Source organism: Meleagris gallopavo, chromosome 5, assembly GCF_905368555.1.
Source record: "Meleagris gallopavo chromosome 5, MGAL_WU_HG_1.1, whole genome shotgun sequence".
In the NCBI taxonomy this organism is placed as follows: domain Eukaryota; kingdom Metazoa; phylum Chordata; class Aves; order Galliformes; family Phasianidae; genus Meleagris; species Meleagris gallopavo.
The window spans coordinates 8,859,006-8,873,235 of NC_139408.1; the positions used below are offsets into that span (position 1 = coordinate 8,859,006).

The 14,230-nt window shown below is 36.0% G+C and overlaps 1 protein-coding gene and 1 non-coding gene across 2 annotated transcripts in view; both read right to left on the reverse strand.

The window, feature by feature from the left end:
* Positions 1-14,230, reverse strand: part of IPO7 (importin 7) — a 33,377-nt gene that overhangs the window by 1,798 nt on the left and 17,349 nt on the right. The window contains 16 exon segments of the mRNA XM_085224153.1: positions 1,358-1,474; positions 1,841-2,047; positions 3,185-3,390; positions 3,496-3,716; positions 4,948-5,043; positions 6,145-6,242; positions 6,512-6,637; positions 6,715-6,781; positions 7,982-8,110; positions 8,803-8,963; positions 9,411-9,576; positions 10,091-10,180; positions 10,786-10,902; positions 11,258-11,334; positions 12,622-12,721; positions 13,182-13,316. Of these exon segments, the coding sequence (XP_085080279.1) occupies positions 1,358-1,474; positions 1,841-2,047; positions 3,185-3,390; positions 3,496-3,716; positions 4,948-5,043; positions 6,145-6,242; positions 6,512-6,637; positions 6,715-6,781; positions 7,982-8,110; positions 8,803-8,963; positions 9,411-9,576; positions 10,091-10,180; positions 10,786-10,902; positions 11,258-11,334; positions 12,622-12,721; positions 13,182-13,316 (2,113 nt within the window).
* Positions 9,723-9,904, reverse strand: LOC116217588 (small nucleolar RNA SNORA23). Its single transcript, XR_004162286.1, has one exon. It is a non-coding gene; the product is annotated as a small nucleolar RNA SNORA23 (small nucleolar RNA).

Here is a 14,230-nt window from a genome sequence, read left to right on the forward strand (position 1 = left end):
TAAATGATAAATGAAATTCATGTTTCCAACAAAAATACTTTAGCTTTGCGGAACAAGTATGTAAATCCACATTTCAGAAGGAAGACCTAAACAAATGCTGGATTTCTAAAATCGCTGACAGATGCCCTCTTCTTTCTGATTAAAATACTTGTCCATCAGACCAGTACCAGATCACATATTACAAACAAAAGCACTATACAGATATCAGCTCAGCTTTCATTTGTTCCTATGTCAGCTCAACAGTATAAGCAGAAATAAGCTTAGTTCTGAGAGAAACCACCACATTTATCATGTTTCATTTTCAACCACGCCTTAAGACCTTTAGGCATTTGAGGTTCACAAATCCATCCCTCCATCTGTTTTTACTAGATGCATAGTACATCCTTTAAAGCAAGATTGCCTTTTACAAGTTCTAATCTTTTTACAAGCTCTAATGAAAGGAAAGCTCAAAAACAGGTTGGTAAAAAGCAGACATATGCATTTCTGTCAACCAATACCACAATCTAGGTAACACAAAAGGGTTGCATTATTCCCAGCTCAAGGTTATTAAATGTCTAATTTCAAGTCTATCTTTCTCCTATCTTGAAGTACTTCCAATTGGTCTCTTTCTGGAAATACAGGACTCATTATCGAGAGGATCTGCATTTTGACTGTTTCATTTGAAAAAGGCCAGAAAAATACTGCCGTGGCTCATGAGGGACAAGGAGAGAACACAACCAAGGCAAAATGGCTTTGTTCACTCCTGGTCGCTCAGAGTACAGAAGACAAGTTTCTCTTGGCATATGGAGATTCTTCTTAGCTACATAGTGAAACAGTTAAGAATCAATCCATATTATTTCCTCTGAAGAATAGCATTTTGAAATATTTAATAGATTTACAATGTAGCTTTATAGCTGGACACTAGTTTTTGAGCAAGTACTTTCCCACCCACAGAATCAGTGGCTATCCCAGCTGTACTAAGTCACACCACAAAATATTCTACTGGTTGTGTAACATGTTTGTTACCATACCTGTAAGTTCATCCACTTTCAGGTCAATAATTGTTTTCAAGTTCAACATTATAACCAACTATATAATATATACTTCCACATGTATAATGAAGTATATAATATATAATCCAAATTGTAACAACTCTTCATTGAGACATCTCTACTATTTCATACACGTGGTTTTCCATACAAATTATGCACTAAAGCTTTGTGACCTGGCAAACTTAACACTTTTCAAGCATCTCCAGACTGTAAAACAAGCCTGCTTTGATGAAAACGTTATTAGGCTTGACTTATAGGCTGCTGAGTATATGAACAGCATTCAAACAGCTAAAGAATTGCTTAATGGTATAAAGGGGAAAAAATACCATGTGCTGCCCGCCTCTGATCTGCCAGAGTTGCTATGTCCTGCAATTGTTTCCTTTGTTCTTCATTAAGGCCCTGTGTCAAAGTTTGGTACCACACAGGGTTACGATTCTGAATTGCTGCAAGAGAAAAAACAAACAAAAGGTGTACGTTCATTAAAATGTTCTGTAACTCAAAGCATATTGACTCACTGTCATTTCAATCAAAACAACATTCTGATAAACCCTGTTAGGATTACATAATTCAAGACATCTCAATCCAAGACATATCTCTGCTTCCCTCCCACAACAAATTCATTCAGAGAGCTCCTATTTCTCTCAAAGAGAAGTGATGGCAACACTCTCCCCTTTTTCAAAGAAAGAACTCATTCAAACCATATACTGGAAACCTGTTGGAATCTTTCAGCAAGTTCTGGTTCATGATGACAAGCTAAAATTAAGTTAAAATGTAATTTGTTGGCCAGAAAAGAAAATAAAATTACTTACTCTGAAAAATTGTTTTAAATATCTGATATTCATCAACAGGGTTGTCTTCATCATCAATAATTGTGGAATACCCTTCCAAAGCAGTTTCTTCAGCATCATCTTCTTCCCAGTCTTCGTCATCTCCATCTTCACCTGCCTGCTTTGCTAGAATTTCTAGATATTCTTGGCCATCCTCATCAATGTCATCTTCATCACTCCCCAATTCCTCTGAGTGAGATATCACACACAAAAATGTTTAATCTCAAGAACAGTTAAAAAGATATATAAACATACATACAGTTAGTGTTGAAAAGCACTTGCTAAAATTAAACAAAGCACTATTTGTACTCCAAAGGATGTTTGAAATAATTTGATGCTTAATTAATAATAATAATGATAATTTGACAACAGATGTTTAAAGGGGTCTTCAAAAGAGACTTGGAAATGATGCTTGAGAACTACAAAAAGTAATAGGATTAACAATGTGTAATGATTTGGGGAATCCAGAAGTCAATAGCAGGGATCAAAAAGAAACCTGGCTTCAACTAGACAAATGAAAAACACTTAAATGCAGAAAGCTGCTTCAAACATTCAAAGACATGAGGATGACAACATAAAAAGCAAAACGAATCAAGAGAGAAAAACTTAAGCACAGTATAGAAAAGATGAAAAACAGACATAGGGAGAAATTACGCATAATTTTTATCTTTAAATAAAGAATATGCAAAAAAGGTGAAAACCTGTGACAAAGCCGTATAGAGAAATAAGTCTATAAAAGCTGATGAAGTTCAGACCATGAGAAATGAGAAATCCTTGCTTAAGAAAAAAACTAAGAACTGTTATCTTCATTGGAGCTTGGAGCAAACTGATCTAGCAGGCAGTGCCTCTGCCCAGGACAGGGCAGTAAGAACCAAACTTTAAAAAGGTCCCTTCCCACTCAAACCACTATGACTACAATCCATTTTCAATATACATCTACAACTCCAGCATTTCATGGGACAATTTGTAATATGTTTTGGTCCAAACTGTACAATGAAGCACAGTAGCAAACTCCTTCTACTGACTCTAACTTGCCAAAGAGAAAACAGGACCCAGCACTAATTCTTTTCAGTGCTGACAGCATCCATACACAAAAGCCAGCTTGACAACAACTTTGAGGAGACCCAGTTGTGGAAGTCAGCTTCTAAGAGTGACAGGAAAGTAAACAGATATGCTTGAAAGATGTTAAAAGATGTCTAATGCTCTATCTCTGCTTTGAGTTTTGGAATTAGGGAACTCTGAAGAATTCCACAAAAAACAACTCCACATATCCACCATGAAACATGAAAAAAACAGAACATAACAATGGATTTTCAGTCTCCATACCTGTTTCCTCATCTTCTTCAGCTTCATCATCATCATCACTGTCATTTTCATGCTCCGCATGACAGGCATAAGCTCTTTTTAATCCATTAAATAAAAGGATAAAAGCTGGCAGGATCTGGCCAGCAACTTGATTTAAAACCTGTGGTATTTGCTCCAGATCAATGAGAGCACACAAGCCAAGCACACACATTTTTCTGTCGTGAAGCCTGTAAAACAAAACAGCGTGCAAATTACAAATTCCAGTATGATTTAGAAGCTGATAATATAGAGGTGTACCTTAGAGAATAATCTTCAAGATTAGAAACACTCACCCCAAGAAGCAGTCCACATCATTAAGCCATTGTGTTATGAAGTGATTAGTGACAGGCTCCACATTATTGGGAAAACGAAGATTTTCCAATGTATTTAATAATAGATGAGGATTGTAATACAAAGCAGCTATGGCAACCTGGAGGCACATTGTTCGTAGTTCACTTGTTTTCACTTCTCTGGTCAATCTCTCTAAAGCAGCTTCCACAAATAAGGGTATGCACTGAAGAGTGAGAACCATTATAAACTTAGTGGTCAAAATCAGTTCTTTATTTCAGACTCCAGAAATGGCTGAAAAACCAGACTGGCACATAAATACATAGGGTGTGAAATGGAAATAGTTGTTCACAGCCAACAGAAGTCACATATGAATGAAGATGAAATAAAAACATGAGAAGTTATTATATCTACTCCAAACATGCGGATTTTGTGACATTATGGACAGCAGAAGTAAATCCCTAGTACTTTAATCTTGTCTTTTAAAAAAAAGAGGCCTAGGAACTCAGTTTTTGTGGCTTTTAGTTGTGGATAGTAAAAAAAAAATAAACAAGTCAATGGACGTGGCCAACATTCCAAGATGATAGCTATTAAAAGAATTACTCTTCATAGACAGCACACTAAAAAAGGCTTGCTACAGAAGTTTTTCCTTCAAATAAGTTAAAACCAGAATTTTCAGGGACAACGCCCACAAGCATGGAAAGAAACCATGCCAAGATACTGATATATGAGGGCTGCTCTGAAAGCAATGCCTCCTGCTTTATTATGTTGGCCCACAGTGTCAGAGGCAGATGTTGGTGGGATGGCAACAGAGGCTGAACCTTCCCACCAATATCCCACTACATGTTGTTGCTGTGTGACAGATGGCAGCAGTGGGGCAGTCTGACTAAACAGTGTCTGAAATGGTTATGTGTATGGAACAAAGAGGTGTCATTGAACTCCTCCTCACAGAAAAAAACAGCATCCACTGACATTCATCAAATGCTTGCTGAACGTTTATGGACGCCAGACAGTGGTTGTGAACACAGTGAGATGGTAGGTAGATGGTACACAACGTGTTCCAGCTATGTGACAGTGGGTCACCCCCACTGGTGCAGATATTTTAACTATATACTATATTATACTATATTTACATATATACACATTGACTACATTGAAAAATAATGTTTTGTAGCTGAGAATTTGCTCTGTCAAATAGTGTTATTATGCTCTTTGTATCCGATCTAGTTTCCATGGAAGTAAATAGGGGCATTACTTTCAGAGCAACCTACATAGCTATTACTTGCCATATACACAAAGGAAGCACACAAATGCATCTCTCAAATCCCAACTTCCAATCACACTTAATGAAATCCCTGGCTCCTTTGTGGTATTAATTTTCACGTTAATAGATAATCGACTCATATTTGAGGAAAAAAATCTTTTTAATATTAACAATATCAACCAAAGTTACCAACCTGATCAATTCCACGCCCTTTACACTGAAGAATAATTACTTCTAATAGTTTTGCTGCATGACATTCTGCATCTTCTCCAGCAACTCCTGTCAGGACCTGAAAAGTAATTATTTTTTTTATCATATTACTTCAAGAGGTATTTTCAACATGCTGCTTTGCTTTGAAAAGCCATTATAAACTTACCCAATTTACAATGCTTGTATAAACACCCATCAGTGAAGAAGCCAAATCTACAGCAATGGCTCACTATTAGAACCATAGAGAATATAACATTGCTGAAAGCAACTGAAACTAATCTACCTATACTAACGTTAAATAACTACGCACACTGACCTCATCACATTAACTGTATTAAGAACCAGCTGCCATTTGGAAAAGATTTATTTCCATACACAAAATAAAAATTTCTCTTAAGCATTCATGTATCCTGTATTTTTTCCTTTTTAAAAAGTATTTAGGATATTCTTTGGGAGACGATATATCTACAGCTTTTGAGCCAGATTCACCGTGCTCACCTAATAACACACTAAGAGGTTTTTGCTTTTTTTCTCCACAATATATTAAGTAGTATCTACAACCAACCTGGTTGCAACTTGTCTTCAAATAAAGATTGGCAACAGTCAGAACCACCACATTCTACTCTCAGCTTTAGTCACTGATCTTATATAACCTCAGTAAAACAGATTTCTATTCCTATCCCTCTACTTTCCATCTCCACTCTACTTGTTTTAGCTAACAGATTTCAGATCTCCAGCATACATATAGTATTTGGTATTCTAGCTGTAGCAAGGTTACAAACCCCAGATTAATTTATAGGTCCTTTAGCAATACACACACACACACACACACACACACACACACACACACACACACACAATATATGCAAATATAAAAACCATATTAAAAAAGACATGCACAAAAAAAAAGGATTGTTTAATCTGCTTTTGTTGTTTACATTTTATTTTTCCCTTTTAGCAAAAGTATAATATATCTAAAATTTCATGTAATCTCTGTATTTTTCAGCAATAACATCATAACATGTAGATTCACAAAAGATGCTAAAGAAGAGCACAGTGTTTGAAGAGCACATATCAGAAAGACTCTCTTTTAAAGTCTTCTGTTGTGGAAAAAAGTACCCATCTGAATTATGTATTACTTTAGAGATCACAGATTATGATCACAAAGTCATCTACTTACCTTCTTGCACATACTGTAGATCATTTCAAGGTATTTTGTGTCTGATAGAAGTGTATCTGTATCAACAGTAACGTAATTATGCAAGAGAGGCATCATATCTGTAATAAGAACAATAAGTTAATTTGTTTTCACGTTTTATGAACAGAATAGCTGACAAAACCAGGTTGAAAGCTACATATTACTAAGTTTATCATGATCTGTGCTTAATGTTTTTCAAGATAAGCATATATCTACATAGAGTTGCCTTAGCAAAACAAATCTGTTTGCAGAAATAAGTATCTGCAAGTGAGAACACTTCAGTTTTCTCCTAAACGTTTCCATAAAGATGTAATTCACTTTTGTGCATGAAATCATACATGAAACCTACCAGTAAAATAATCAAAGCCATCCTGCTGAAAGACTTCAAAAACAAGAGGAAGAAGCTGCCACATTTGTGCAGAAACTTGTTGACAGGTCAAACTATGAGCCAAGGAAAATATTTCCTCGTAGAATTCTAAAAGAAACAAATGTAGACAAATTTTAAAGCCCATCCTCACTACTGAAAACTTAAGCAAATACAAGTACATGTACCTAATACATGCTGCTGCAAAACTGTTCCAATCACTTGCAAGCAGATCCCCTCCAGCTGCTGAGTAATCTGAAGAAGCAAGAAAATGAAAAAGATTTATGGCTGTTTTCAGTACTTTGGAGTTGAAATTAAACAATTTTTAAATTATTCCAACTTCTTTGTCTTTACAAAATATCTTCTTCTAAATACAAAAACTTCTCACATTTTAGAACACAGTGCACCTAGATGACAATTTTTAAGACCACTTTTTAAAAGGAGGTATTTTTGGAATACTCTCTGAACACTGAAAAAAAAAATCTTTACAGTTTATTACAGCATATCCTTTAAAAAAGCCTGTAACTAAGTCTATGCCATAATTCTGTCCAAGTAGAACACATGAAACCAACATACACCTCAAAGACCTAAGCAATGAAAGCTGTAGGAAGTATTTGCTGTTTCAGAAAAGTGAAATTTCAGAGGAGCCCTAAAACTAACTTGGACTGATTGGTTGCATACTACATGGACTTCAGGTCTGTATAGTCTTCCCAACAATATTCAGTCTGTGAAATAACTAACAAAAAAAAGCCAATAACCTGACATTTACAGCACTCACTCTGCACAGGAATAAATAATGATTGAGTTTCTGGTCTTAGCTATGCTTAGCTTAGCTAAGGTAGAATGGGATTTGAGACTAATCAAATGAAAAAAGACATACTGGATGGTCAGGTAGGTTAAGTATAAATGCTTATTGATCAATTTCTTATTGAGCTCAAATGAGCTCCTCAGGATTAGCATATTGTTAGATATTCATCCCATTTCATCTATTTGCCAACAAAAACAAGTAAATGCTCATTTGGCAGCTTCAGCAGCCAAGTCTATAAGCATAACTGTCCTTTGCTTATTGCATGATAACTCTGGATTGCTACACCTTGGACACACTGTTTTTACTGGGTTTCCTTGGTAAAACCTTCAGAGCTCTTAAAAGTACAATTTATTACTTAACTGTTTAAGTCAAAGTATCCTGTCATTAGTTATTAAAATGCAATAGCTGAATTTGTCAAGAAAGTTTATAATCAGCAGAAGCATATTTAAAACAAGCTGTATTCCAGCTAGAAGTTAGTTCATTTATGATGTCAGAAACACAATACAGACTGCCACTGTTCTTTGTTTAAAGAAAGTTTTGGCTACAGATAGTTTTCCAACTAATTAATGTCAGATACACAAGAACTGCAAAAGACTTTCCAGTGGCTTATATTATAGATATTAGTTTTGAAAGTAAAATATACATACTTCCTTGTGATCTTCAACTACGCTGAGAAGTGTATCAATAGTATTCAAAATTCCCATTGCTGTCACTGCTTTGTCATCACTGCCTTCCTCATCAGGTCCAGTCTGGATCACCTGGTTAAACGTCATTGCCTGCATGTAATAACAAAACAACCATAAATGTCATTCAGTGAGGATATACTTGGAGGTGGAGAACAATTGTGCAAGTTTGGCATTCCACAGAAATAATCTAGGATGTTTTGTTAAGAAAATATTAAGATGACTGCTTTACTCCGGAGTTTGTTTTCATGACTGATTAAGTTGGAAAATTAAGCCAGTTGAACTGCCATCCCATATCCATTCACATTACCTTCCATGAAAAGTAATACAGTTGCACTATTTAGTTTTCTGAGACAAGGACTATGAACTAGATTGGATCTCTTTGCAAGTACTCTCAAGGAGGACGTGCAAACCATTCAGTCTTAACTTTGAGGTAAGGGCCTTGAATAGTCTAGCACTGAACTGAACTCTGCTATCGAAATTACTAGTACAACTTGCTAGATACAGCTTAATCTCTGCTGCAAGTAATTTGCCTGCAGATTCAGGTAAATTTTTTTTTTTGTGCAACTGCTACCAAAATTCATTAACACTTTCACAAGAAAACATGGATAAAGGTTTCTCAAAGATTGCTACAATTCTTAGAAACATCCATTTAGTTCAAGTTATGAAACCCAGTTCTGAGGGAAAAAAGTCTAGACGTAAAAGGAAATTACTTGTATTAATGCACTTAAGCAGATCGATCTCCCACACATAAAACAACTTTCCAAGTCACCAAAAAGCCTTACCAAGTGCTGTGTCATTTCTACTGCAATTGGGGTAACTTCTTCACTATATTCACAGATCATCTTCTGAATCACATTAGTAAGATCATCATTTTCAGTCTCTCTTATAATATGAAGTAAAGCTTGCATTACAGGCCTAATAAATGGGGTGATATATTCTTTAGCTGAAAAAAAAAAAAAGTGGAAATTAATATCTGACAGTATCATTCTTACAGAACTACAATACCACTATAAGCATGTAAATGTACACTTAATATTTAGCGTTTTGGCATCAATATGCCATAAAATGAGTAGTACAAATCATTAGGACAATAGTAACATTCAGATTTTTAATTTAAAAAGCTGTAGCAAGAGGCTCACAACTGAACTAACAAAAGGCCACCGAGTTCCACAATCTATGGAATACAAGATTACTTACTAACAGAAGTTTTAATTAAACAAAAAGAGCTATATAAGCATTTCTGTCAAGTTAGCAAAACATTTGATACAGAATTTATGTTTGCATTTTATGCCAGCTTCGGGAATATTAAGCAACATAAAGCCTGCTAGAACAAAAACTACTATTTTTTATATACTCTAAGTTTGTTGTAATTTTATAAAATTAGGGCTACCTTTCTCTTGATTACTGATCAGAACTTGTAGCGCTATTGCAGCTTCCACTTTCACAGGCATTTCCCTATCATCTATCAGACACCGTCTTGTGAGTTCTAAAGCCGTTTGGAGATTCTGGTCACTCTTAAATTTGACTTCACAAAAATAATGAAGAACCCAACAAGCCTGAAAAAAAACAACATTGAGTAACTTTAGTGCTATAAAATTAAAACCAGGATTGACTATTCACATACCTAGAACCCACGAAAATTCTTAAATGTGAAATAAAATTAATGCTGAGTAATGATACCACCACAGAACTTATGGGATGAAGATGTTTGAGAGTATGGAGGCTGGCCAGTGGGAGGCATGTCATTCAGACATCACTAGACCAGTACTATGATCTCAAGTTCATCTTTGGCCACAGGTTTTGTGTGAGTAGTACAGCCTAAGTGTAGAACACAAATAGACTATACCACCAGACACAGATGGACAGCTATGCACACAGTTCTGCAGCCATTTCATAGCTACACAGTAGCTGTTCATAATCATATATAAAGACTAATCACTGATAAAAGCATTCATATTACCACAGGTACAGAAAGAAATGCACCCCCTTAAAGGAAAAAGTAACTTAATATTCCTTAACTCTAGAGCTAAAAAAATGTCAATCTTAACATTAAGTTTTAGGCTTTCTTACCCGTGCTCTCATGTAACCCAGCTCACTGCTGAAGAGAGGGAACACATGATTCTGCAACATATATTCCATTTGATCTTTATATATTTTTTTCTGTTGGAATAATAACAGAAATATGAGTTTAAAATTATACATCAAAATGTATTCCTAGTACAATAAAAATGGCACATACAGAAGTCTGAACTTCTATAGTATGTGAGCTTAAAAAACCCTCACACTTAACATTCCCCTTTAATAAAGACATCAAGCAACACAAATTCTGGATTTTACTCAAACTTCACATAGAACCAACTTGAAATTTTCAGACAAAACTGTTCACTTTTCCCCCATAATTCACAGCCTCTAAGAAAAGGCTTTTGTTTTGTGGTATATTACCCTGATACCAAAAGCAAAAGGGGTCTGAGAAACCTCAGTTATGGTCCAAACAAAAATGAAAGACCTGTTTCTTATTCACCGCCATGCTAATTGACAAAGTTCACTGATTTCACTTTATTTCTGCTCTTCTACACAGAAAAGATCTTGTTAAGTCATCAGCCCCTCATTGGATGGATTGTTCTCCTTTCCTCCATGAAGAACAAATGTAGTTAAACAGTACAACAAAGAAAAACAGCACAGCAATTCTTACTATAAGTAGAGAATTTAAAAGAACTTACAAGTAAGTCAGTTGAACTTGAGCAAAACCTAGTAACTATACTTACTTTTAGAAGAATTTCAGCTAAGGAACCAATCATATGTAAAGCACCATCTTTCTTACGAGGGTCAGCATTTGGCTCCGTAAGGATCTGATAGCAAAAGCCCATTGTCTTTTGCAAGACCTAGATTGAATACACAGACAAAGTATTTCAAGCAGTCATGGCACATACCATTCTCAGTGCTCTGAAACTGTGTGAATGTCTAACAATCTGCTCCAAGCCTGGCATTTTTATTCTGTTTTATGCATCAGTTGTAATACATAACATTCTTGATATATGGGTCCCAGAGGAAGTGAAACACAAAAATTACAAGTAGACTAGTGCAAAAAAAAAATTTGAGGTAAACGGCAAATTTCACTGTGCTACAATGAGAGCGCTAAAAAATAAAGCTTCTCAGTAATTCTTTCAGCAAGTAAAAGATTACAAAGTAAACCAAAGTAGCAGCAAAATGTTTCAGCAAAATCCTTGAATGGCTTACCTCTTTCCTTTTACTACATGATGTAAACAATAACGTCTGAGCAGCAGTTGTTGGTGAAATGAAGTCTTCAAACACATCTATTAAATAAACAGAACAGCTATTTATTTTAGTCTTTTGATGTAAATAATTATCTTAACGTTATCTAGTGGTTTCATACAAAACAAAACAATTTTCCAGTTTTATTTCAAGTGGCTCATCATGCTTTCTTATTACAGATGTTTCAAGATCAGACAACAGTAGCAGTGAGTTGGACATTCCTGATAGTTCCATCTTTCATGTTTTTCATGATCACTGGCTCTGCATACCTAATTTGGAACTTTATGTTTCCCTCATTATTAGAATAAATATTTTTAACTAGACATCATTCTCTGCTTTCCATGTTACCTGCTGCATCATTAAGGGCACGTAACTGGTTCAGCCAAAAACTAATTTTTTCCTCATTTCCCTGTACAAAAGGATTATCAGAGCCATGTATAATACCTATATTGTTTACAGGCCCCTCTGATCTAAGGGACAAGAAATCACCAAAACCATAAAAATCTCTTGTTCTAACTACATAAAAATCCTAGAGAAAAGAAAGAAGAACTTGTTCAAGGAAGGGTGAAAATTCTCCTTTCTTCCATGGCCTGAAAGAGCTGCACTGACTTATAAATAAACTCCTTGAAAGAAGGGTAAAAAGTCTGTAAGGCAAGGCTTATTTCATGCCATGTCATTTACCATTATGGTACATCTGTTCTGAACTACAGCATATTTGAAATTCACTGCCATCATAAGAACACCAAGAGCCTATATTGAGGCAGGGGAAGTTTAGGTTAGATCATATTATATTAGGAGGAAGTTTTTCACACAGAGGGTGGTGACACACTGGAACAGGTTGCCCAAGGAGGTTTTGGATGCCCCATCCCTGGAGGCATTCAAGGCCAAGGCTGGATGTGGTTCTGGGCAGCCTGGTCTGGTGGTTGGCGGCCCTGCACACAGCAGGGGGGTTGAAACTCAATGATCATTGTGGTCCTTTTCGACCCAGACCATTCTATGTTCTATGATTCTAAAATATTAACTAGTGTAAATCAAAGTTTTAGTAACATTAAACTTAAGAAAATCTAAGCTAGATCTGGACTGTTTGACTTTTCCAAAAGAAACAATGTAAATGACAAAATCAGCTACTTTACAAATGCAGAAACAATTGCATCATTGCTGAAGCATCCTATGGTATCTGTCACACAAGCCAATCCATCTAAAAGTTAACTACATGAAATTGTATCATTTTCTTTTTTGAAAGATTCAAGTCATGCCTGTTCTCACACACACAAGAAAACCTCTTCATACAAAGTTAAATTTTAATGTGAAGACATTCCTAATCTTACCAAATTTCATGCGAATATACTCATATGGATCTTCTTGCCAAAGCTCCTCATCAGCATCTGTATAGCACATCAGTGGAAAAATCACATCTTGGATAATCCCCTGCAATTAAAAAAAAAAGTTGAAAACAAACTAGCACTGCTAAATCAATCTCTATAATCTGTCCTATACTCAACAATCAGATTTTGCTCCTCTTCAGTTCAGATACAACATGGTAACATTCTAAAAGTATTTGAAAACAGTGGATTTTCTGCACTACCTTAAGAAAGTTCTCTCTGGATTATGCTGTATGGAGATGACTCAATGTGATAAATCCAGTAGTTATCACCATCTCCAAAATTTGTTATATTGCTGTACACCCATGCAATCTTTGATTTGGTAAAATATGAAAGATTTGCTCATTCATCAAGAAAAAAACTTAATCAAACAGCCTTAAACTCTTTTCACAGGTAATTTACAGCAGAGGTTCCCAAAAGTTTATTTCTAGCAAAGACAGAGACACTGTACTACAGATTAATGTACTACTGACTCATCGAAGTATTAAATTCAGAAAGTGATTTACTTGAATATGAGGTTTCAAATTCTTCCAGGTGACTGCATGTGACACTCCTTGATTAATGTAGTTCAGTGTTTGCTGCAGAACTCTAGGAGCCATGTACTGCTTTTCCTTGTATTGATACAACACCTTCAGCAACACCTAGAAAAACCATATCTAATTAATAGCTTGTACTGAGCACTATTTTAACTTGACAAATGACACAATCCCATCACAATCCTAGAGAAGAACCTCTCAAAACACATCTTAAATGTTTACTCATTAGATTAAAATGGGTACTGACTAATCTACTAAATGTCATTGTTAATTTTATAAAGCAACTTGAAGCTCATATCAGGTACTGAGTATTTTTTAAGCACGCAATCTTCTAAAAAGAAAACGTTAATGCTAATTAATCACCACAGTTTCGGGAGCCTTTTTCTATTAAGTTTATTGCTCTATCTTGCCAACCTTTAGAGGCATAAATTCATGCCTAAACACCAATTGGTAAAATGCACATTATCAGTCTACTGTCCTTGTCTACGCACTATATTACAACAGTGACACTGAATGAAGAGTGCATGGGTATGGAGAGTGATGAGCCTGTACCATGCCCACTGTCCTCTGGTGCAGAACCTTTCCCTAGCCCCCACCCATCCCCTGACACAGCTCCATGCCGTTCCCTCAGGCCCTGTCGCTGTCACACAGAGCAGAGCTCAGCACTGCCTTTCCGCTCCCTGTGAGGAGCTGCAGCCAACAGAAGGCCTCCCCTCAGCTCCTCTGTTCCAGGCTGAGCAAACCAAGAGACCCCAGCAACTCCTTGTACATCCTGCCCTCTAGAGCCCTCAGTACCTTTCCTGTCTCCCTTGCACACACTCCAATAGTTCTAAGTTCTTGTACTGTGGTGCCAAACTTGATAACAGTACTTGAGGAGAAGCTGCACAAGTGCAAAGTAGAGCAGAAGTAAAAAGCCTCCTGGACTTAAAGGAACTACCAGTTGCTACCCTCACCTCAGTACAAGGTCTTGGCGGTATCAGACAGTGATTTAAGATAGGAAGTGAACAGAGAGGAAGTTC